Here is a 25867-nt window from a genome sequence, read left to right on the forward strand (position 1 = left end):
TGTCTTGTATAACTTGCCTTATTTCTTTGCTGTACTCATTTATATTGTTTATTTCATACTGTTGCAACTTATTATTATGTTTAACCTCAGTAGGGCCCTGACCTTCCTCGTCACTACCCGACCGAGGTTAGGCTTGGCACTTACTGAGTACCGTTGTGGTGTACTCATGCCCCTTCTGTGCATGTTTTTCATGTGCAGATCCAGGTACCTCTACCCAGGCGTATTACCCTCAAGGCGGAGAGATCTAGCAGAGACTTCGAGGTACATTTGTCGCGTCCGCAGACCAAGGAGTCTCTATCTTATTCTATCTTTAGTAGTTAGCTTTCCTTCTTACTGTTGTTTTAGTCATTCTAGAGTTAGAGCATTGTACTACATTTCTATTAGCTTGTGTTCCCGTGAGTTTCCGGGTTTTGGGATGATATGGTAGGTTTCTGTGATGTTGAGTTGTATATGCCAAGCGGCATTTATATACAGTTTTCTTCTAGTTGTTCAATTTTTAATTACTTATTTCCGCAAGTTATATTGTTTCCGCATTGTTAGGCTTAACTAGTCGTAGGGACTAGCTGTCGTCACGACATGTTCATGGAGGGGGAACTGGGGTCGTGACAGTGGGCTCCTGATTGTTGAACTCCTTTGAACCTTGCTACTTCCCTTTGTTCTTCAGGTGGGATCCTGATTACCAACACTTGAATTGCTCTCCCTTTATTCTCCAGGTGAGCTCCTGATTACCGACACTTGAACTGCTTTTCCCTTTGTTCTTCAGGTGGGCTCCTGACTTCCAACACTTGAATCGCTTCTCCCTTTGTTTTTTAGGTGGTCTCCTGATTACTGACGTTTGAACTACTTTTTCTTGGAATTTGATTTATTTTCCCTTTGTTCTCCAGGTGGGCTCCTGATTGCTGAACTTGAACTACTTCCTCTTGCGACTGCTTTTCCTTTGAACTATCTTTCCTTATTTCCCCAAGTGGGTGCCTGATTGCTTGAACCTGAACTGCTTTCTATCTTTGAAACTCGTGTTGTTCTCCCTTTCTTTCCAGGTGGATGCCTGATTACAACAAATTAGTCACAACAAAGAAAATTTCCTGCCCTAGTTTGGTAGCTGGGCACATCAATGAGTGTTAATTGAATCATGTTACCAAATATCTCTAAGAATTTATAAGATAGATCCCAATGACAGTTTTAAAGCTAAATTATATCTTTTAAAGGTATGACTCCTGCTAAATCTTGTTATCTAAGATAGTCTTAAAACTACATCCCATTATCCAGGAGGGTCCTAAAAATCAAAATCAAGTCTTATATTAAGAGTGACAACTTTAAGGCTAAATTACACTTCCCTATAGCAGAACGTACGCTAAATCTTGTTATCTAATGGAAGTCTTAAAGCTAGGTCCCATTATTCAGGAGGGTCTTGAAAATTTCGAATTGAATCCTATCCTAAGAATGAAAACTTCAAAGCCAACTTATATTTCTTTGGGGTAAGACTTATACTAGATCTTGTTACTCATGAATGTTTTGAATTTTAAACTAGGTCCCATTATCTAGGAGGGTCCTAAGAATTTACGGTCAAACCTGTCTAGTACTTGCTTTTCCTTACGGAGGGTTTCTCCGAAACAAACAAATTTTCTGCCCCTGTTTCAAATCAAAGAAAAATCTTGTCAGTTTAAAAATGTGGTGGTTAGTTTGTGGCATTCTTGCTAAAGGTGGCTCTTCCCTTACCGTGCTTTGCCTTGACTGGCTGCCTTGAACTGGCCAAGAATTGTTTGACTTTCCGACTGATCCTCAACCGCAGGACCTTGGATGACCTGAGTGCTCTATACCTAAACCATTGTTTTACATTTCTGACCCTTCTATCTGAACCTCTGCATCTCCCATAAAATTACTAAACCATTCCACTGATGGAACTTTCACTGACACTTTATGTCCCACTTTACATCATACTATCTCTGGCATGTTCTGGCCGCACTGTGCTTTGCGCAATTTTAGAAGTTGGTAGTGAGCTTTCAAATCCTTTCTTATTAGCTTAAACAAAACTAATATTGGAAATATCTTAGAGAAATAAACCAAAATGAAATGAAATGCAATGACTTTTGAGAGTTAGGAATAAGGAAGAAATATCCAAAACTGGATGACTGTTTGAAGGGGAAAAAGAAAAGAGACTTATCTGAGTGGAGCAGCTGGTACCAATGATCATGACATGCATTTCGGATTAATCAACTCAGTCTATCCAACCAATCAACTTTCAGTTGTCATACTTGGTGCCCCAAGATCTCCATAACCTAATTTCTTTGCCCAATCACTGACCTTGTTCGGCATGTGGTGCCCTGAAGGGTTTTCACCAACAAACCTCTCTCATTTTTTCATCTCTCAACTCATTGTCATCTTACGGTACCCGTGAGGGTTTTCACCAATAAGACTCTCTCATTTTAATTTCTCTCAGCTTCACATCGCCTTACTATGCCAGTGAGGGTTTTCACCAATAAGACTCTCTCATTTTTCATTTTCTTGCTCAGAACAGAGTGTTTCCCCTGATATGAGTCACCTCTACTTGCTTGACTCGGCATATCTCGAAGACTGGTCGGAAGGTCTTTCTTTGGACCGTAATGTGGGCTTTTGGATAGGGTTAGAAAGAAAGGGTATCACAAAGGCTCAAAACAACTTGACTAGGTTCAAAATTACAACTTTTGGAATCAGATTTCTTACAACAACCATAACTTTCAGCCCCAGTTTCTTTGCTTGGGGACTTTTTGAATTTTTATTTTGATGGGACCGAACCGTGAGGCCGCCTACATATCTTGTGGTGACAAGAATCAGGTCAAACGTAATACATGGCATAGGAATTACTTTGTTGTTGTGATTTTTCTCTTTTCTTTTCTTTCTCTCTTTTTCTTTCTCTCTTTTTCTTTCTCTCTTTTTACTTTTCTCTTCTTTTCTTTTCTTCTTCTTCTTTTTTTCTTTTTATTTATTTTTTCTTCTCTTTTTTCCACTCTTTTCCATTATTTTCTTTCTATTTGCTCTTTTCTTTTCTCTTTTTATTCTTTACTCACCTTTTGCGTTCGTGTTTCTGAACTTTGCTACTGACTCCAAAAGAGAGGTATGAAGGAAATAAATAAGGCTCAAAGGGGTAACAAAGGATAAAGTGCTTAGATAGCAGAACAAACTACCTTCGTCATTCTACTCTTCAAAACATGTCAAGTACAAACAAACACAATTTAAACCAAAGAAATCATGCATAATATCTTTTGACTACATCAGAATTGATAGTCATATCTACGCATTTGCCTTCTATATCTGTCAAATACAAAGTACCATTGGAAATCATTCTTGTTATGATGAACGGTCCCTACCAATTTGGGGCGAACTTGCCTTTTGCTTCAGCCTGATGTAGAAGGATGTGTTTCAATACTTGCTGACCCACTTCAAATTTTCGGGGACGCACATTCTTGTTGTATGCTCTCGCCATTCTCTTTTGATACAGCTGGCCATGACACACTGCTGCCAAACTTTTCTCATCAATCAAACTTAATTGCTCCAGACGGGTTTTGACCCACTCATCATCATCAATTTCAGCTTCAGCAATGATCTGACGGGATGGAATTTCAACTTCCACGGGTATCACTGCTTTTGTGCCATATACCAACAAGTAAGTAGTTGTGCCTACTAAAGTACGAATAGTAGTACGATAACCCAAAACTGATCAAATCTCCGTGTAGTTAGCATTGATGACATTTGCGCACAAACCTGATACAATCTCGCTCCAGGGTGAGCCAATAATAACTGGCTCAAAGAATCTTCTTTGCCAGAACATACCCGCTCATATGTAGCCCGCAAACCCCGAAATGTACTTCAGTCATGATAGTCGATGCTTGTCCAACATCTATGCATCTTAACAAACCAAGATCCAGAGTCCTTTTGTACAAAACTCCTCCACTGAAGAAAAACCCACTTGCCAAACGTTGAATTGTTCTCTTTTGATACCCTGGATACACCCCCATTCTAATGTACTCTCTGATGTTGTGGAACCACGGCTCACCATCAAGTTCTTATTCCACCATGTTACAGTAAGCATGCTGATCGCGGACCTAAATATGCAAAGGGTCAACATAAGCCTTATCTAGATGATGTAACATTGACGCCAGAGTAGCCAAAGCATTGGCAGCCTCATTATGGATCCTTGGAATGTGCATGAATTCTATAGATCTAAAGCGTTAACAAAGATCATGCAGACATTGCCGATACAGTATAGGCTTCAAATCCCGTGTCTCCCATTCTCCTTGAATCTGGTGCACCAGAAGGTCCGAGTCTCCCAAGACCAAAACCTCCTGGATTCCCATATCTACAGCTAGCCTTAAACCCAAAATGCATGCATCGTACTCAACCATGTTGTTAGTACAATAGAAGCGAAGCTGAGCCGTAACAGAGTAGTGATGCCCTGTTTCAGAAATGAGTACAGCTCCTATCCCAATGCCTTTCATGTTAGCAGCCCCATCAAAGAAGAGTTTCCAACTGGGCTTTTCCTCCTTCTTGACCTCGTCGATGTGCATTATCACTTCATCGGGAAAATAAGTCTTCAAAGGTTCATATTCTTCGTCCATCGGGTTTTCGGCCAAGTGATCGGCCAAAGCTTGGGCTTTCATCACCGTTCGAGTCACATATACGATGTCAAACTCTGTGAGCAAGATATGCCACTTTGCGAGCCTTCCTGTAGGCATGGTCTTCTAGAAGATATACTTCAGAGGATCCAGGCGAGAAATGGGGTAAGTGGCGTAGGATGACAAATAATGTTTCAGCTTCTATGCTACCCAAGTTGGGGCGCAACATGTCCTCTCAAGGGGAGTATACTTGACCTCATAAGATGTGAACTTCTTGCTGAGGTAATAGATGGCTTGCTCTTTCCTACCAGTGATATCATGCTGACCCAACACGCAACTAAATGAGTTATCCAAGACTGTCAAATAAAGAATCAAAGGTCTTCTAGGTTCCGGCGGGACCAACACAGGTGGGTTTGACAAGTACCCCTTTATCTTATTGAATGCTTCCTGGCACTCATCAGTCCATTTGACTGCAGCATCCTTCTTTATCAGCTTAAAGATGCGATAACAAGTTGTCGTGAGCTGAGCAATAAACCTGCTGATGTAGTTCAGCCTCCCTAACAGACTCATCACCTCGGTCTTGTTCTTTGGCAGTGGCAATTCCTAGATAGCCTTGATCTTTGACGGATCCAGTTCAATGCCCCATCGACTGACTATGAACCCTAAAAATTTCCCCGATGGAACACCAAATGCACACTTTGTAGGATTGAGTTTGAGATTGTATCTGCGGAGCCTTCCAAAAAACTTTCTCAAGTCTCTGACGTGGTCAGACTGCTTTCTGGACTTTATGATCACATCATCCACGTAAACCTCGATCTCCTTGTGTATCATGTCATGGAATATGGTTGTCATTGCCCTCATGTAAGTTGCCCCAGCATTTTTCAAACTAAAAGGCATGACCCGGTAGAAATATATTCCCCACGGCGTGATGAATGTCGTCTTCTCCGCATCTTCATCATCCATTAAAATCTGATGATACCCCGTATAGCAGTCCACAAAAGACCCAATCTCATGCTTGGCACAATTATCAATCAAAATGTGGATATTTGGTAGTGGAAAATTGTCCTTTGGACTTGCTTTGTTGAGATCACGGTAATCAACACATACCCTGGTTTAACCATCTTTCTTTGGCACAGGCACAACATTGGCTAACCACGTAGGATACCGTGTGACTCGAATGACCTTTGCATCAAGCTGCTTTGTGATCTCTTCTTTAATCTTCACACTCATGTCAGTTTTGAACTTTCTCAACTTCTTCTTAACAGGAGGGAATGCTAGATCAATCGGCAATTTATGGACCACCAAATTAGAACTCAAGCCTGGCATGTCATCACACGACCATACAAAAATATCCTTGTACTCTAACAATGCTTTAACTATTTCTTCCCTAATTCGAGGTTCAAGATGGACACTTATCTTAGTTTCTTTGACTTTATCAGGATCCCCTAGATTGATTGCTTCCGTTTCATTCAGATTAGAATTGGGTTTTTCTTCAAAATGACTTAGTTCCTTACTAATCTTTTCAAAGGCCTCATCCTCATCATATTCTGATTCATCATCACACTCTATTTCTTGGATTAATATTTCAGAATTAGATTGACTTTTAAGACTGGTCCGAAGATTCCTCATGCATGTCATTTCATTGAAACTGACATAAAAAGAACTATACAAAGAAGAAATGAAAAACAAAAATAAGAGCTATCAGGAATGATGGAAAAGGGAAATTGCATTTCATTGAAATTAAAGGATAACAAGGTTTGTACATCAACAAGCAGAAAATAAAAGTCTGGGTCACAACCCTGGAATGACCCAGCTACAAAGGAAAATAAAACAAACTACCAAGACTCCTTCCGGGTAGGGAGAGGAGTAGCCTGCCAATTGTTAAGCTTTGTATTCGGCCCAACGAACTGCACGTCCGCGTTGCTAGAAACTTCCCCAACCTCTACCATGTTCACATAACCAAACAACCTCTAGAACCTTTCAATTAACTCTTCATCAACGTCAACCACAGAACTCAGAACTATCGTCAGGCGTTTCCTGGCACCGGGCTTGACAAAAGACCTGGAGAGACGTGGAACAGGCTTTGGAAGTGCCCACGCCTTCTGTTTTGACCTTTTATCCCTTTTCACATCTTTCGTTGTAGGTTTGAATCCAAGACAGAACGTACCCAAATTTTTAGGGAGGGACACTGGCTGTATGATACCCTGCAGAGATGCACCCAGACCCTTACCAGGCACAAAGCCATTTTTCAGCATTTCAAAAGCCACCATGACTGATGCAAAGGTTATCTTTGGAGTTGGAACACATTTCCCTTCTGGAACTTTCTCGACCGGCACTGTTTCAAAAACTTGATAGACCCAAGGCCATTTGTCATCTTCAACCTCAATGAACGGGACAGAGACATCACTGTGAGCACACAAGTTATCTTTACCATACACGATGATCTCCTGTCTATCGCATTTGAACTTGACCATCTGGTGCAGAGTGGACGAGACATGAATCCAAGGTTGACCTAACAACAAATTGTAAGAGACGGCTACGTCCAGCACCTGGAACTCCATGGTGAATTCCACAGGTCCTATTGTCAACTCAAGCACTATATCACCAACTGAATCTTTCCCTCTACCATCAAAACCTCGAACGCATATGTTATTCTTGTGAATCCTCTCATCATCGACTTTCAACTTGTTCAGAGTAGAGAGAGGGCAGATATTTGCACTGGAACCATTGTCAACTAATACCTTGGTAACCACAGAATCTTCACATTTTACCGTAAGATAGAGAGCTTTGTTGTGTTCAATACCTTCCACATGCAACTCATCATCGGAGAAGGTGACCCTGTTCACCTCAAATATTTTGTTGGCGATCTTTTCCAGATGGTTTACTAAAATTTTGTCGAGAACATGAGCCTCGTTCAAAATTTTCATCAAGGCCCGACGATGCTCATCTGAGTGGATTAACAATGACAACAATGAAATCTGAGCAGGAGTCTTTCTCAATTGCTCCACGATGGAATAATCTTGTTCCTTCATTTTCCTCAGAAACTCCTCCGCCTCTTCTTTAGTCACTGCTTTTTTCACTAGAACTGGGTTATCTCTGGATGTTTTAGCTTTTCTTAACTCTTCCAGGGCAAAGCATCTCCCCGAACGAGTTAATCCCTGGGCCTCATTGACTTATTCTTTCACTTCCTTTCCCTTATAGGTCACTATCAGTTGTTCATAGTTCTATGGGATGGCCTTGGTGCTGATTAACGGCAACTAGGATACAGGCTTGATGATGACAGGATCTGTATGGGCACCCTCTACAATTATGATAGGCTTGTTTGCCATTCCTGGCACAACCACCTTTGACTTCTCTTGCTTTGCTACAACATCACTTGGGGATCCTTTCTTGACTACCACAGATGGTTCACCATTTGTCATGCTCAACTTGTTCACCGATCCTTCAACTGTTAGGTTTTTTAACTAGCTTGACCTTACTGGACCGAATCATCATGATGGTCTATGAAGGCTTCTTGGGCTCCCCTCCCTTATGTACTATCTCGATCATGTTCGTCTCTTGATGGGTTGGTAGTGGGTTCTGGTTGATGTCGGGTGCCTCTGGAGTTTGGACTTCAATTCGGTTTATGTCAATGAACTCCTGGATGGCATTTTTCAGGTGCCACCACTTCTCCGTATCATGCCCCAGGGTACCAGAACAATATTCATAGCTTACGGAGTAATCAAGATTCTTTGGAGGAGGGTTTGGCAATTTCGACTCAATTGTCCTAAGCATATCCAACTGCCTCAATATGTGGAACAAACTAGTACAGGACTCCCCCAACGGGGTGAAGGTTTTCTTTCGCTGCAACCTCTCATTTTTGAATGTTGGATTAGGTCGGAAACCTGGACCGGTAGTGTTTCAGGAGGCTCGTGGGGGTGGGTAAGCATTTTGTGGAGCTGGGTAGGTGTTTCGTAGGGCTGGGGCATGCCATTGTGCGTCGGTAGGAGGTTGAGTATATGTTTGGGCATGGTGGATAGAAATATGAGTGTCTGGTGATAGGAAGTAATGTTGTGACGGATTATATGGGTCTTGGGTGTAGGTTTGGTGAGGGGGTCGAGGCTGGGTATATTGGTGTGATGGACCCCTGGGTCCAAACCATGATCCTGATTCAACTATTGTCACATCTTCTTTCTTCTTCTTTCCGATCACTCCCCTAGTACTGTTCTGAATGGCTTCGGTAGTTGCCTTGATAGCCGAGTAACTCATGATTTTGCTTGATTAAGCCCTTCTTCCACCATGACACCCATCTTCACTACCTCGTTGAAAGATTTGCCTATGGCCGATATCAGATGGCCAAAATAGGTAGGCTCCAGAGCCTACAGAAAGTATTCCACCATTTTGCTTTCCTCCATCGAATGGTTCTCTAAAACTTTCACTAGGCTTTTTTCTCAATCCTAGTTAAATATAAATGACCTCGAACAATCTCAATATTGTACTAGAAATGACGGGCGAATGCTTGGGCCAAGTCATCCTAGGTATACCATCTGTTGTGATCTTGATGCGTGTACCACCCCAATGCCGAGCCACTCAGATCTGGCTAAAGTATGCCATCAATAACTCATATTTCCTGCCAACTCCTCTCATTTTACTATAGAATCCTCTCAAGTGCGCCACCGGGACTCCATGCCCATCATACAAATCAAACTTTGGCATCTTAAATCCCACTGGCAAGTGAACATCAGGAAATAGACACAAATCTTTGTAGGCCACGCTCACCTGGCCTCCCAATCCCTGCATGTTTCTGAACAACTGTTCCTGGCTTCTAACCTTCTTGAACATTTCCTCCTGTTCTGGGTTTTTAGGTGGTTTCTTAGTCTCAACAGGGAGGTCGAAATGAGGGGTGTAGGAGTAAGGTTTTGGAGCCTTGAAAGTAGGCTCCGGGGGATAGTATTGGTTATATTGGGTCTGGAATAAAGGCTTACTGGAGGATCGGTGGAGTGTAGCGGGTGGGGGTGCCACAAAGACAGGGGTGGCTGGTGGATGAGGGTACGGGACTGGTTTGGGTGGTGGAGCTTGTGGAGTTTGGGAAGTGGTGCCTTGGTAGTGGTGGTAAATAGGAAAGCCTGGAGATGAATCAGCAATGGGAGGTTCCTGGGATTAAGCCAACGGCGGGACGAAAGCAGGGTTGGCGGGGTAGAATGGTGGTGGATGCCCTTTTACCCATGCCTGGTATATCTCTGCCATCTGTTGTTTCAGCTTATACAACTCCTCTTTCAGATTAACATCAGACTCTTTCCCCTCTCTTGACGGAACAATAACACTTGCATCCAGTTCTTGGTTAGCCATGATCAACTTGTCGTTGGACCTGGTGTTGTACAGGTGAGTTGCCAGAATGCCAAACAAACTAACCACCTACCTGTTACTTGATGACAACAACAAACTTGTTAGCGATTAGAGCTTAACAGATAGGTAACCGCACGTTGGGCATGCAATGCACCTAAATAGTTAACCATTTTTATTATGCATTTGATCGGTTGCTTGCGTCATCCCGGCTTTCCCTAATTTTCATTTTGCAACTTCTCTTTTTTTCACTCCTGCTTTTCGTTACTTGATTCTTGTTTTTCTTTTATTCCCTCATTTTTCTCTCTTGTTTTGCTATTATTTCCCTCCCACAATTCTCTTGTTTTCTCTCTCTCTTTCACTTTCTTTTTCTTTCATTTCACGGTTATGATCGAATCCTATGGGGATTAACTACATATCATGATGTTGCATGAATCAGACCAAGCGTAGTTTTGGAAATAAGTGTAAAATAAAAAAAACATTTTCGGGTTTTCAAATTTTCATAAAATAAAAATATCTTGATAACAACGACTCATCCTACAAAATGTAATCATAAAAACTAGCAGACTCGAAAAGGGGGACTAATAGACTCCAACAGAAAGATGAAAATACAGACTCGAAAACAGACTATAGACTCCAACAAAGAAAATGAAAATACAGGCTCGAATGAAAATCATGAATATATCAATGCCTCAACTGCTCCTGGGGCCCGTGGGACATCAGTCGGTCTTGCCACGGGCCTATGCGCAAGATCCCCTTGAAGACGTTCCAGGTCACTCGTTATTTGGTGAACAAAGATCATCACCGCAGCAAAGAAGGTGGTTCTAGTCATGTCTCTTTTTTCTTTTCTCTAATAAATTTTGGTTTTGCTCACTTAATCTAGAAGCCGGTCGGCATGCAGTCCGAAATAAATTAAATGCACAGGTAGCACATAAAAATGCATCAGGTTGGTCTTTTATTTTCGGGTACGCCTGTCCTAGACGGACTCAACCCCTGTGTTGAGTCCCCAAAGTCAAATGCATATGATTCAAACAATCATTCCTACTAGGTATCTGGCATGAGGTTGAGTTATTCTAAGTTCAAAACCTGGGTATGTTGTTCTAGACTTGTGCACCCGAGCGGACAACTCGAGTCGGGGGGACTACGTATCGGGAACCAAAAGGCTATCCGGCTTTGTAACTTTCTGAGCCTTTTCCTAATTTGAGGTATGACACTAACAGAAAAGGAGTCACACCAGCGTGCACATCCCCGGAGATGAGAAGAGAAGGGTTTCGTAGCAGTTTATATATAGTTCAGATAATATCAAAGCGGTAAAAAGAAACATTTAGCACATTAGGCCCAAACATGTAAATAAAACCAGATAATAAATGAAGCCAAATATAACAATTATTCTAAGTTCGAATTGTTGAACCATGAACCAGAAGTTCTGAGTTCTTACTCCAGCAGAGTTGTCAGAACTATCACACCTCTTTTTTCTACCCCCGAAGGGTATAAGGGAGTTTTTTTCAATTTAAGTGACAATCGAAACGGGATTATTTATTAAAATTTAGAGTCGCCACTTGGGATAATTTGTGGTGTCCCAAGTCACCGGTTCAAATTCAGAATCGAGGAAATATTGACTCTGTTTTATAGTCCGCGAACACAGAAATCCGGGTAAGAAATTCTGTTAGCCCAAGAAAAGGTGTTAGGCATTCTCAGGTTCCGTGGTTTTAGCACGGTCGCTAAACTGTTATTATTGGCCTATTTATTTGATTTTAAAAAATCTTTAAAACCTATTTGCATTTTATTCTTTTTAAATCGCTTTTAATAAATTAGTGTTACATATTGCGAATCATGTCACGGGGACCGTACCTACGATCTACAACATATTTATTTTATTAACAAGATTAATTGTGGCCGGGTCACATAAATGTACCCCTGAATTTTAGAAATTAGGTGTCATGACCACGTCACGGGAACCGTACCCGTAGCTATGACAATTATTTAATAAAACGTGCCTAAAGCAAACTACGAGAGTTCAAGGCATTTTCTATACTAATTTTATATTTATGTGAGGGCCATACATTATGGATTTTATTTGTGTATGGCGCACCTCAAACCATTTTAGGAAAAGAATTTGTGTTTAGCTAAGGCAAACCTTAAATACTCCTACTTACACCTAATTTTTAAAGAAACTAAGTATCACAACCACGTCACGGGAATCGTACCCATAGTTGTAATAACTTAATTGCGCGCCTAAAGCGAACTACGAGATTTATATTGGTAACTAAGTTATAAAATATGAGGGCCGTAGATTAAATGATTCAAATATATGAATGGCACGTCTCAAAACTATTCAACTGAATGGATTATGGATATTCATATTTAAAGCTAATTCAAAATTTAGTATCACAACTATGTCACGGGAACCGTACCTGTAGTCGTGACGTTTTAGTTACAAGCCTAAAATGAACTACGAGATTCACAATTAAGACGAAGCTCCAATTGCAACTACAAAATCCGAGAGCAAACCATAACAAAACATTAATGCATTACGATGATATTTTGAATACATCTGCAGTCTTTCAGCTATGCTCATTACAGTTAAGTGTCCTTATTTAGAAAACCAAATGCAAAGCCTGACAAAGCACACAATCTTTCCAATCATCTCTATACATTTATAACATTTGGACAATGGACCATTCCATTACCCATTGTGGAAGGCCTAAACACATATGAAACCAAAATATAGTCATGAGAATCTGTTGCAACAGACAAGAAAGGGGTCACTTAACGAATCAGTTTTCCAAAGTTTGCAAATACTCAATGTTTTGACCGCAAATACAAAGCTGTTAATTTGATAAAATTCAATTTGAAATAGCTTCTTCTAGTCACCAGTCATCCCAAGCATGTTAAAGCATAACCATGGCCTACTTACTCTTTTGGTTCGATTAAACCAAGTAACCTAAAAGATAAAGGTTGTCATGAAAAATGAAGCAAGATTTTCAAACATGGAGAAACTTGAAGAATTAGAAAGAGTACTAATTTGGCCCTACTGTTCAAGTCATAGTCGCATAGTAGAAGCAAAATGAGTACTAGTTTATACATCCAGGCAGTGTACTTTCAAAACCCAACCAAACAATTGACAAATCAAAAAACCAATGGCACGCACATCTGAAGAGATTAAGAATCAGAACTGGCGACGACAAAACCAAAACATGAATCAAAGCCATCAAAAAAGAACTGCTTAGGCATTCTACAACTCAACTCGAATCCCTCAAGTAATAACACTCAATGAATTAGGATTAAAGTAGAATGAGAAGTTATTTCTCCAATTTCCAGAACTTCAAGGAGGAACACAATTCACACAATTGAACCTTAAACATCAATTTTAAGTCCAAACAATGGCAACAAATAGCCTCGAACCAAGTCTTCAGCCATAAAATATCGGGAAAATCGACATAGCTCGATAGACTTTACCAAAAATCTCAGCTAGTCACGAATCAATAAGAAACTAAGCTCGACCTCACGGATTCAATCCCACAAAAGCTTAAATGGCAGCAACAAAGAGATGCAAATTCAGAAATTCCAGCATACTCTATTATGACTTGGGAGTGTTTTCAACTAAAAAAATAGCATAAATGGACCTGAACCAAGGCCAAACGAGCTTAGAACTCGACTAGTAGAAACAGACATTGAGTTTTAAGATTCAAACTAAACCATGATGGAATACGAACACACATAAACACAGAATCACGAGCAACAAAGAAAAGGATAAGAAATAAACCTGAGTTGCAAAAAACTTAGATTAATTCTGCCTTGAACCCAATACAAGTGAATTTAATAATGAAAATTCAAGAAAACAACAGCTACAATGTGTTGGGATACAAGAACTACGAACTCGAACTCGAACGGTCAACTCGATCTTAGCTCAGTCCATCTCCATTTTTGAAGGAAATCAAAGAAAGATAATGAAAAACTTTTTTTTCAATTTTTTCCAGACTCTTGAAACAAAACTAAGAACAAAGCAAAAGAAACTGAAATTTCTAAACCTTTTTTCTCCGGAATCGAAATTGAAAACGCAAAAAAAAAAAAAAAAAACTAAATGATTTTCAAACGTTTCTCTCCTAATCTCAAACTCCGAAAAATTTCTGAAAAAATCCCCCTAATCTAGTGTCAAACCTGAATATATATACCCCTCCTCCAAAGCTTCTATTCTCTTCATCAAGAAAAATCCGAGAATATTCTTTCTAGAATTAATTCGGACAGATGGAGAGAGGGGATCGATTCAAAATCAATCCATTGTCCCCATTTTTCGGAATTCATTCTCAAGAAAGCACATGGGACACGAAAATCTGTCAGAGGCCGTTAGAATATTCGGTGACGTGGAGAGATGGGGGGTGCGTGAGGTGAATTTGAGCTCACTCGCCTGAAATTTGGTGAGTTTGGACACGGTTCTGAAGTGAGGAAGAGAATGAACAATGCGCCGTTTCTCTGAGTTTGGGATTTAGGGTTAGGTTTTCTTTTCTTTTAGTTATAATTGGGGTTTTGTGTGGGGATGGGTTTAATTATGTCCATTGGATGAATGGGATGGAGGGATGGGATTTCATTAGAAATATGGGGCGGGTCAAGGTTGGTCCGGTCGGGTAAGGGAGTGGGCTGGGCGGAATTGGGTTATTGGGGTGGGGTTTGGGCTTAGCAATTGGCCCAATTGATTTTAAAAACAGCCCTTTCCCATTTTCCCCTTTTCCTTTTATTTTTCTTTTTCTTTTTTTAATTAATAAAATCCTAAAATCAACTCTTAAATTAATCTAAGTTGTAAAATTAAACTAATTTCCTAGTCACAATAATTATAAAATTATTTAGTCCTAAATCAAAAGGAAAAATCAGTAGACTAAAATTAAAAGGTGTAAAATGAGCTATTTTGTGATTTTCATTTTTCTAATAAAATAAATAATTGTAATTAATTCCAAAAAATGTAAAAATCAAACCTAAATGTGATGCATGGTATTTTTGGCTTTTTCTTGATTTTTTAATAAAATAAACATGCACAGAAAATGCAAATAATCAAGAAAATTCTAAAAACAATTCCTAAAATGGCAAACAATTAAAAGAAAAAATCTATTTCCTTGGGATTTTGTAGGAGTATTTCGTATAGGGCAAAAATCACGTGCTCACAACTATAACCAAAAATAGCAACAACAACCATATAATCCAATATGAGTTTCTACAATTATCTTAACAATCATATTGAGCGGCAAGCTCGTTTTTACTCATAACAAGATATGAATTGAATCTAACTCTTATTCCATAAATTAGTTTACAACCTTCGAAACATCATACTTATATGTACCATATTATTTCTAGTTTAAAACATCCACAAAATGCCTTCCAAAATAGCCCCATACGTCTAGCACCTTAATGTTTATCATCAATCACGTATTTTTTATCTTTTCTTCTTCAATCAACTTAATTAACGCCTATAAAAGCTTAACAACAACAGCCACAACATTATCAAATAATTTCTCACAATTTTCAGCCACCACAAACCATATATTTAGCAACAAAACTGTCCAACCAAAAAAACAACCATATCCCATGTTCCTTCAAGTGCATCTTATGATCTTTCACTCAAACAACACAACCAACACAAGATTAACCTTAGGCACAATCAATAAGATATTATAAATACCTTGGACAGTAGCTACAACTCGAAACCCTATCTTAACTTAGCCCACAATATCCCTCAATCACACTACAACACCATAGAAGCATTCTTTTGTAGTCTTTAACACCTTTGATGATGACTTGAGTTGATTTTCCTTGAGTTTGGTTCTTGGGATCTTGGGATATGTTAGGGAGGGTTTTGGAGATTTTGAGAGTGTTTTGGTATGAGTAAAATCTGTATTGTTGACGAGATATAAGGGGATAAGACCACTGCCTCAATTCTCCAAGCAGGTGGGTAATTAAGCTGCCTGCTTGGCAGCTTCAACAGTGCCACTTCGGACACTTGTATCTCTCTACTCTGATATCGTATTGACAAACGATTTGCAGAGTTGGAAACTAGACACATATGGATTTAATTCCATATAAAGATATCCATGTAACTCTCAATATATTGAGAGAAAACTGTGTCATAACCTAGCCTATAAAACTGTCAGTTTCTTCGAAGTGCAGCGACGTGACTTGGTGACCCTACTTTATAAATTCATATTTCTCTACCCCGATGTCACATGAATAAATGGTTTGGACCATTGGAAACTAGGTTCCAAGACCTTCATTTTTGTATATAATATGTCCCAAAAGACCTCATATAACACAAGAAATGTATTGCTCAAAACACTTCATTACAAGGCAAATCCTTGTCAGTTTTTCCGCAACTTAAATCTGACTTTTCCCAAACTTTATATTTCATATCCAAACATCATATATAGCCATATAATTATTATAAACTCATTTAAATCATTATTAACAAGTATCATATTCATCTTAACTTACTTAAGATTTCAGTAAACCTTTCTTATCTTTGTAAAAGGATTTCGTCCTTTTTTAGTTTATATTAGATAATCCTATAATGACAGTGACGTCCAAAGTACGGGGTATAAAAAAATTAAATCACTCTATATACTTTCAAAGAATAACTCATTTCTGAGCTTACATCAATTGACCTACGACATACTTTCACGTACAAAAACATGGGGTGTAACATATCCCCTTGTTGGCTTTAATTTGGCCAAGATTGACCTCGATCCCTCGCTGTGATACCAGGAAACCTAGAAATTTTCCTGAGGCCACGCCAAATGCACACTTTTCAGGGTTCATTTTCATATCGTACTATTTGAGTATGTCGAAAGTATCTTTTAGATGGTCGATGTGATTCTTTTTCCTTTTGGATTTGACCAGCATGTCGTCTACATAGACTTCCATCATCTTGCCGAACTGGCCCCTAAATATCCCCCGTGTTCTTTAGCCCGAAGGGCATGACTCGGTAGCAATACATTCCTTGGTGGCTGATGAATGTAATTTTTTCCTGATCTTCTTCTTCTATGAGGATTTGATTGTAACACGAGTAAGCGTCTAGGAAGCTCAGAAGTTCATGCATGGTCGTTGAATCGATGAGTTGGTCGATATAGGGTAACGGGAATGAATCCTTCGGGCATGCTTTGCTCAAATCTATGAAATCCGTGCACATCTACCATTTCCCATTCTTCGTTTTCACCATGACCACGTTGGCGACCCACTCGAGGTACTTCAACTCCCTGATGGAGCCGTTTTTTAACAATTTTTTTACCTCCTCGCGTATTACGTCGTTAATTGTAGAGTTGAACTTGCGCCTGACATGTCTTACTAGGGGATGGAATGGATCGACATTTAGTTTATGTGTGGAGATTTCCATTGAGATTCCTAGCATATCTATATGGCTAAAAGCAAACAAATCTGCATTACATATTAAAAATTGACGGATTTTTCTTGGTTCCTAAAGTTTGCAACAGATGTAAGACCTCTTGTTGTGGTCGTTGAGGTCTAATTGAACGGTATCGAGGTCTTCTATGGTTGATCCTGCAGCTTCGACCGTATCAGGGTCTCTGATGTCGTCTCTGCTGTTGTTGAATGTCGACCTCGACCCTGCTGATTGTTATGCCTCTTTTTTATTGTCCTTATTTTGTTGAGTGGTCATGTTATCTAAGGCGATGCGATAGCATTCATGGGATATGCTTTGTTCCCCTCGTATACTGAATATTCCCCACGGAGTCGGGAACTTGATGACCCGGTATAAGCTGGAAGTAGCTCCCATGATATGTATCCATCGACGCCCTACTATGGCATTGTACGTTGTGTCTCGGTCCATGATATGAAATGTGGTTTACAAAGTGATGCCACCGGCTAGAACGAGGAGTGTGATTTCTCTATACGTTCGTTCAACTACATTGTTAAAATCGATTAGCGTGATGCAACGCGACACTATATTATCTTCGAGTTTCATTTGTGCAAGCACTCGAGGATGGATAATACACGCACCGCTCCCATCCATAATGCGCCTCACATCGATATCTAAAATTTGTAAAGTAATAACGAGAGCATAATTGTAAGGAAAAGTCAAACTGTTGGTATCTAACTTATCGAAGATTATACTCTCTTCGAGTCCGTCATGCCGTTCAGGGGTGATCGACCTTTGAGCTTGTGTGTAGTGGTGAATTTCATGTTATTGATAGAGGCATCGTCTCCACTGCCAATGATCATATGGATGGTATGAGCTGGTGAGGGCAGTTTCAACGGTCCTTGGTGTTGTTCGTGTCCTCTAACAAAGTTGGTCCTTCCCCGGCCGCTCAGCAACTCTTTGAGGTGTCCTTGTCGAACATGTTTATGAACTCCTGCCTTAGGGTGATGCAATCTTTGATTTTGTGCCCTCGTTCTTGATGGAACTCGCAGAGAGCGTCTGACTTTCTGGTACTCAAATCTGACCTCATCTTTTGCGGCCACTTTACCTTCGGTCCGAGCTTCTCCGGGGCATAGACTATCCTTGTAAATGACACACAAAAGTTGTGAGCGGATAATAAAGGGGCATACCTCTTTCGTTTTGATGAGTCATTGTCCTTGGTCTAGACGAGCCTTCTTTGTAGCGGGAGGAGGTTGCAATGGATGTTTTGACATACGATTGATGTCGTTCCCTATTAGGTCATGGAGCCGCGAGATATTTTCTAGTATCATTTCTTTGATCTTTCCTGGATTCGACCAGTACCAAGGTTAGTCAATGAGTTGGTCCACTGAGGTCGTCCTTGTCTGCATGGACCTCAGTGCAATATGCATTGTGTATTTCGTCCCAAATGGATGGAGGATATTTCATCAGCCGACTTGATAACTTCCTAGTTTCCCTTGAACCATCCCTCTTCAGCCCGTTATGAAAGGTCGCGACTGCCATTCCCTCAATATGTTCGCCAAAGTCATCCTTACTCGGTTGAATCGGGCAAGAAAGTCTCTCAGCCCTTCCCTTAGGGCATGCTTAATGGTGAATATGTCATTTACTCTTGCCTCAGCCTTCTTGACCCCAGCGTAGGCTATTACGAACTTATCGGCCATCTCTTCGAAAGTTTATATGGAGTGCACAAGTAGCTATGAATACCATGTAAATGCTCCTCCTGTTAGGGTTTCACCGAATTTTTCAGTAGTATAGAAAACACTTGCTCTTTGGCGGGGTCATTGCCTTTCATGGCAGTGACGTAATGAGTTACATGATCTTTTGGGTCAGTTGTGTTGTCGTATATTCTGAGGTAGGGTAGCATTTTGAAGGTTTTTTGTATGGCGTGGGGAGATGCATCATCACTATATAGATGCTCTATGAACCTGCTGGCGTCCCTTTTCGGGAGCAATTTAGGGGTGCCTGGTATCTTATCGACTTGCTCCTGATGTTCTTTCATCTAATCTTGGAGCGCCTTATTTTCATTCTCCATTTCTTCTATCATTTTTAAGGATGGTTGCAATAGCGTTGTCACCTGCATTATCAATGATATTGTGAGTTGTACCTGTTATTGGCCGGGGTGGCTGATTGCACTGCTTGTCCGTTTGTTGTATTGTGACAGTCCCTGCAGTTCCCGTAGTTGGGCCTGGGGTGGGTTTGTTGAGGATACCCGTCAGTGTGTTAGTCAACCACGCCTCGAGAAGCTTTTTGACTGCTGGCGGTGCCCCTTCCTCCGCAGACGTAGAGGCTCATTTACCATGAGATTTTGTTGTGTTGCAGTGCGGGGTGGAGACCCGTCTCTCCAAGGGGACGCGTTCAGCATCGTGTCCTCACCAGCTATTTTGCAGCTCTCATTGAGGACGGTTATGAGGCTGGTCGGTAAGTCACTTGTTATCCTCACCCTTTCTTCGTGGTTACCTGCCATGTTAGATTTTGCAAAAGGATAGAGAGAAGATCTTGGGCTTTGTGATGTTAGTGACCGGCGTCACTTATAGATCTAGAGGAGACTAAAAGTTCAACTAAGAAATCCCCACAGACGGCGTCAAATTGTTTGACCCAAAAACGTAAATCTTGGCCTAAATATTTGATTTTAGTTTACCACAAATTAATCTTATGTTTACCGTGAAAGTGGTAACAACAATTAAATTTGTAAATGGGATTCTAAAAATATGTGATCTATTCCCGAGCTTGTTTTTAGAGCGATTGATGCTTGAAGTGCTAAATTAGAAGATGAGATGCGAGATAGAGCGAAGTAATAAGCAAACTGAAGGGGACTACTGGCTGGATGCGGAGTAGGTCGATAGAGGCCTCGGGGCTGAGGCTTGAGCCGAAATCAAGTTAACAGGGGGAGTCGGGGATGGGGTAACGAGTAAAGATACCATTAACCAAGGCTCTATATGGCCAACGTTGGGTTATACGATGAAGATCAAGCAAATAGACAATGAACACGGGGTGGCTTCGGGCCTGTAAAAACAAATAACTTAGAAGAAAAGAGAGAGAGAGAGAGAGAGAGAGAGAGAGATACTATTTCACTTGTGGAGAAAATGGAGCAATAACCAACCCTTTACAAGGAGGGGCGATTCCCCTTTATATAGGAGGGCAATCTCGGCTACAAGTATGTGGGGATTAAGTTCAAAGCACGGTGACGGGACGACTTGACATGACGCTACGACATAGGCTCTAGATAGGCCGGGTCTGTCAGAAATAGTCGCGTGCCTAGAGGGTTTCTTCCTCTGTTTCCTTTGAGCCGGGCTTCGACGAGCCTCGAGGTTGAGAACTCGGTCGTGACCTCCTTCTCTCGAGACCCGGGATATGCTTCCGAAATGTCTCGACAACGAGAAATTGAGCCTTCCGATTTTGCCGCGTACATCTTAGTTAAAAATAATTTCTTCAGATCTTAATAATCAGATAAGTTAATCGAAAAGCATTTATGAAGACAATGATGATGGTATATAATAAATGCCCTTTATTACTAAGAACTATAGCAATGAGTAAGACATACAATAAATGACAATATAGTGGCATTCACGTAATTAGGAGGAACAATTGGACAAGCAAGAGGTGGAAATAAAGAATCTTCCACCTGACAATGATTGAACAATATATTCTCAAACAACTGAGAATTCCTCGAATTTGGCAATAATCTTGATGAAAAGTAAAATCTTGTATTGAGTGAAGAATAAATCTTTTTCTAAGTATTGTTCTTACAAGAATGAGTTTCACGTGCCTCTCTTCTCTCTCTTTCTTCTATTTATATGGGATTTCTTCCCAAAAACCCCTAATAGTACAAATGTAAGGAATATTCATATGAATAATCCCTCCCAAATTCTATTATGAAAACTAGTCGTTACAACTCTATCGCTGATATCCGGCTATAACACTCATGGATAACGCTAACCACGGCTCTTCTCGGCTCCTCGACCTTGATCTGCATCATCGTCATGACCACGGCTCTCTTAGACTCCTTGACCACGTCTAAGGTGGCTTCTTGGATTATCCTAAATGATGATTTGGGGACCCTTCTCATGGTGTTATTTTGACGTATACATTGGTGCATGACATCATGAAATGATAGCAAATAATACAATCTATCCAAACATTGTATACATCAAAACGATACAAAACAATACAATATAATACTATACGATTACGAAACGATAGATAACAGCCAACCAAACAAGATACAAAGCAAGTGTCAACCATTAGACATAAGCTTTTCTATGCTTTCCTAGTTTTGGGGCAGCAGATGTCATTATAGGTTTTAGGAGAACGACGGGTCATTAGTTTTTACATCGGTAGAGCATTTATGTCCTCAACCCCAAAATTTAAGGAGTCATGGACCAAATAAAGACCAATGGGTTTTAACACCTTATTTATTCTAAATAAATACCATTTAAAAAAATTATATTCTATAGATACTTTTTAATTTTTATAGCAAAATTTCTAATTTTGGTTACCTCCTACCCCTAAGCCACTAAATATGCTATTCAGTTACACTATTTTCTTTCTCTCTCTACTTTGATACATGTCATTCTCTTCCCCATTCCCTGAAAACACAACTGAGGGCTCCTCTCGCCGCCACTCTCATGGCTTCCACCGCAGGCTGGACTCGCCAATTCCGCCATCCTTCACTCTATAGGAACCCTAACTAACTCATAAAGTTTCTCTTTCTGGAAAAAGTGAGTTTTTTGGGAAAAGCTCAGATATGTTTTTGCTGCAATAGCAGATTCTTTATTGTGTTGTGAAAAGGATTCGTGCTGACTCTGCTCACAAGAGAACAAAGGCACTTGATTGAATACAAAGGGTCAGAAGCAACTTGATTTTCTGTTACGAAGGGCCGTTTGAAGAAAGCGATTCCGGGGAAGAAACAAGCAGCTTTCCATGAGACTGAAACCCAGCCCTTATGATTTGATCAAATACGAAGGGCACTTGATTGAATACGAGGGGCCTTTTTGGTGAGATTCAAGGTTTTTGCTCGAAGGCGAATTCGCCGGAAATTAGATTTGTTCTTGAACAAAAACGACGGAGTTTGAGGCTGAGCAACTTGATTTTCTGTTAATATATTTCAATGTATCACGCTGTATTTTCATGTATTTCATTGTCTTTTTTTCATTGTAATTCAATGTCTCGCGGTATTTCATTGTATTCACTGTCTTTTTTTAATTGTATTTCAATGTATCTTGTTGTATTCTATATATTTCATTGTATTCACTGTCTCGTTATATGCCATGAATGTATTCATATTTTTTTTAATTAATATAATTTATGTATTCAGATATATTATATAATTTCTCTGAAGATTGCTATGTTTTGGGGGTATTTTTCGGTTGAGAATCTTTTTTATACAAGGAAATACAAAATTTGTGTGTTATAATTGAGTTTGCTGAGTTATATTAGGAGTCTATTATGTTAATTAAATCACTTTCCGTTTAAAACAGTGTAATCCCTTGTTTCATGCCGTGAATATAGTCGAATACACTAATCTTTCCAGCTTTAATCTCATGTTTCACGCCATGAATACACTCGAATACAACAACTGATTAGCTGAACTTCCCTGATTCACGCCTATTTTTGCTACTGTATTCAAGAATACAGTAGCTTAAATACATCTTATAACAACAGAAACACATCTACAATCCGTAATATAGCAAAAGGTATCTATAGATAGCTAATTACCACTAAAAGATAGTGTTTTATGAAAACTTCTCTTCTAAAAATTAGGAATAGTAGGGGCTTTTGCATCTATTCCTGATTTTAGGGTCACAATTTAACCTATATCCACTTTGCAAAAAAGTTTGCAAGCGCACCCACTTTACGATCAACTTCAGACTTATGGGTCTGAAGTTAAAAAAATGCCTGCAATGAAAAAATTGCACTTTAAATGCACTTAAGGTGAAATAGGTCTGAAGTGGAACCAATGTTTATGCACTTAAGGCTAATGAGTCTGAAGTGAAAAATTGCACTTCAGATGCACTTAAGCCCAATAAGTTTGAAGTGAAAATTGCACTTCAGATGCACTTAAGGCCAAAAAGTTTGAAGTGCAACAAATGTTTTCATTCACTTAAAGCCAATAAGTCTGAAGTAAAATTTGCACTTCAGATGCACTTAAGGCCAAATAGGTCTGAAGTGTAACTTATGGTTTCATGCACTTAAGGCCAATAAGTCTGAAGTGAAAAATTACACTTCAGATGCACTTAAGGCCAAAATGTCTGAAGTGCAACAAACGTCTTGCTACACTTAAAGCCAATAAGTCTAAAGTGAAAAATTGTACTTAAGGCCAAAAAGTCTAAAGTGCAACAAACATTTTCATTCATTTAAGGCCAATAGATATGAAGTGAAAATTTCCAAGAAACAGAAATTTGTTCTTCGAATTATAACAATACAATATACGATTTAATACCTAAATCTACTCCAAATGAGCTCAAATTTGAAAGATAACCTCCAAATCATCAAGAACAAACCCTAATCATCAATTTGTTAAAACAATAATAAATCTAATGAATCCATTTTGCAATTAAGAAAAATAAGAAGAAGAAACCCTGAGCAATAGTAAAAAATAAAGTATCTTAATAGTTCACTATTATAATATATCATAAACTGCATTAAAATATATTCACAACCACCATATAAAATCATTGTCACCCGAAGAAGGAGGAGGAGGAGGAGGAGAAGAAGAAGACGAAGGAGGAGGAGGCGGAGTAGGAGGAGAAAGAGGCCTGAAGTTGTTTAAAAGTAGCTACAAGTTAAAACTTTTTTAAAAAGTGGGTATATGTTAAATGGGGGCGATCAAATAAGGCGTCCCGTGCAATTTTTACGGAATAGTAGAAGTTGGACCTGCTAAGGTGGATAAAATTCACAAATAGTCATCTTTCACCCTTTGCAATTCAAAAATTAATCACTTTTATGACGACTACAACAACAACAATCTAATATTGGGGGATATGTGGAGGGTAGGATGTACGCATCCTTATCCCTATCCTGAAAGGGTAGAGAAACTATTTCCGATAGATTCTCAGCTAAAGAAAAAATGAAAGAAGTATTGATAGCAGTAATAACAATATAAAATATGTAGTAATAGCAATCTAATGATAAAATGATACCACACTAATATTATTGAACTAAGGAAGGCAAAGGACTTTTATGAAGATCCAAATTTAGGAGTTTCACATGGAAATCTGAAACTTTGTAACAGTAACTATTTTTCAATTACAAAGCTAAAAAGTGACTAGCCGGCGCGATTATTATTGCTGAGGCAGAATATTAATTCTTATGTTATCACTTTGAAGTGTCGTGTAAGGTGTCATTTCGTCCCCCTCCCCATTCCATATGGATAATTCTTTTTTCAACCCATCAATGGTGAATGTAAGATGAAATTTGTTCGTACAACCTCAGGTCAAATTTCAAGATGTCACAATTAATATTGGAGTGTCAAGATTTCAACAATATCATAGTGAGGACAACTTCAAATGTGAAATTACATTGGCAAATACCAAATGGAGTTGTATACTAAAACACACAAATTTGAATTCTTGAGATTATTGTGAAATGAGATTTTGTAAACGAATTATTTCATAATAATGCTACTTGTGTTGAACTAAAATTATATGATTGTTGTTTATAATAAATCAATAAGGATTCATTTTTGCGCCCATGCTACAGGGATCATGACCAACTCTATTAGATCATGCAAAAGCGACATTAAAATCTGAAATTTATGTGTTCAATATCTTAGTCTTTTTAAGTGACAAGTTCTAAATTAACAACTTATATATAATCTAAATTTTATATTTAAATTAAATTTATTACGGTTCAGTCGAACTTACATCCTAAGCATGAATGCCATCATTGTACGATGTCTTGTCTGAAGGAGCAACATTTCCTTTCAGCAATAGCAGACTGTATAAGGGAGGTTGCGAGAGAGGTATTAGGGGTCTCGACCGGTGTCTCTGATGGATACAAAGGAGACTAGTTATGGAATGAAGTGGTCCAAGGTAAAGTGGAAGCGGAGAAGGCGGCGTACCTGAAGTTAGTGGGGAGCATAGGTGAGGAGGAGAGGCGAGCGTGCATGGAGAGATATAAGGTAGCTAGGAAGGAAGATAAAATGTTGGTCACGGAGGCTAAGATTGAGGCTTATGGTCGTATGTACGAGGAACTGAGGGGAAAAGACGGGGAGAAAAAATTATTTCGGCTGGCCAAGTTGAGAGAGAGGAAAACTTGGGATTTGGACCAAGTGAAATGCATCAAGGACGAAGATGGTAGAATACTTATGAAAGATGCCCATATTAAGAGGAGATGACAGACTTACTTTCATAAACTTCTGAATGAAAAAGGGGATCGGGATATTGTGCTAGGCGAATTGGAGCATTTTGAGAGTCACCGTGACTTTGGGCACTGCAGGCGTATCAAGGTTGAGGAGGTCGTGGGAGCTATACGTAAGATGAGTAGGGGTAGAGCGACCGGGCCAGACGAGATTCAGGTAGAATTCTGGAAGTGCATAGGGAGAGCAAGTTTGGAAGGGTTG

The 25867-nt window shown here is 39.6% G+C and overlaps 1 protein-coding gene across 1 annotated transcript; it reads right to left on the reverse strand.

Moving 5' to 3' along the window:
- Positions 1-5702: 5702 nt before the first annotated feature.
- LOC138890062 (uncharacterized) lies at positions 5703-8011 on the reverse strand. Its single transcript, XM_070173412.1, has 5 exons — positions 7856-8011; positions 6938-7747; positions 6567-6793; positions 6191-6252; positions 5703-6136 (listed from the first exon to the last, which is right to left on the reverse strand). Exons 1-5 carry the CDS (start codon positions 8009-8011, stop codon positions 5703-5705), a joined length of 1689 nt encoding a protein of 562 aa, XP_070029513.1.
- Between the last annotated feature and the right edge of the window lie 17856 nt (positions 8012-25867).

The sequence above is a fragment of the Nicotiana sylvestris genome, chromosome 4 (genome assembly GCF_000393655.2).
Source record: "Nicotiana sylvestris chromosome 4, ASM39365v2, whole genome shotgun sequence".
NCBI classification, from domain to species: domain Eukaryota; kingdom Viridiplantae; phylum Streptophyta; class Magnoliopsida; order Solanales; family Solanaceae; genus Nicotiana; species Nicotiana sylvestris.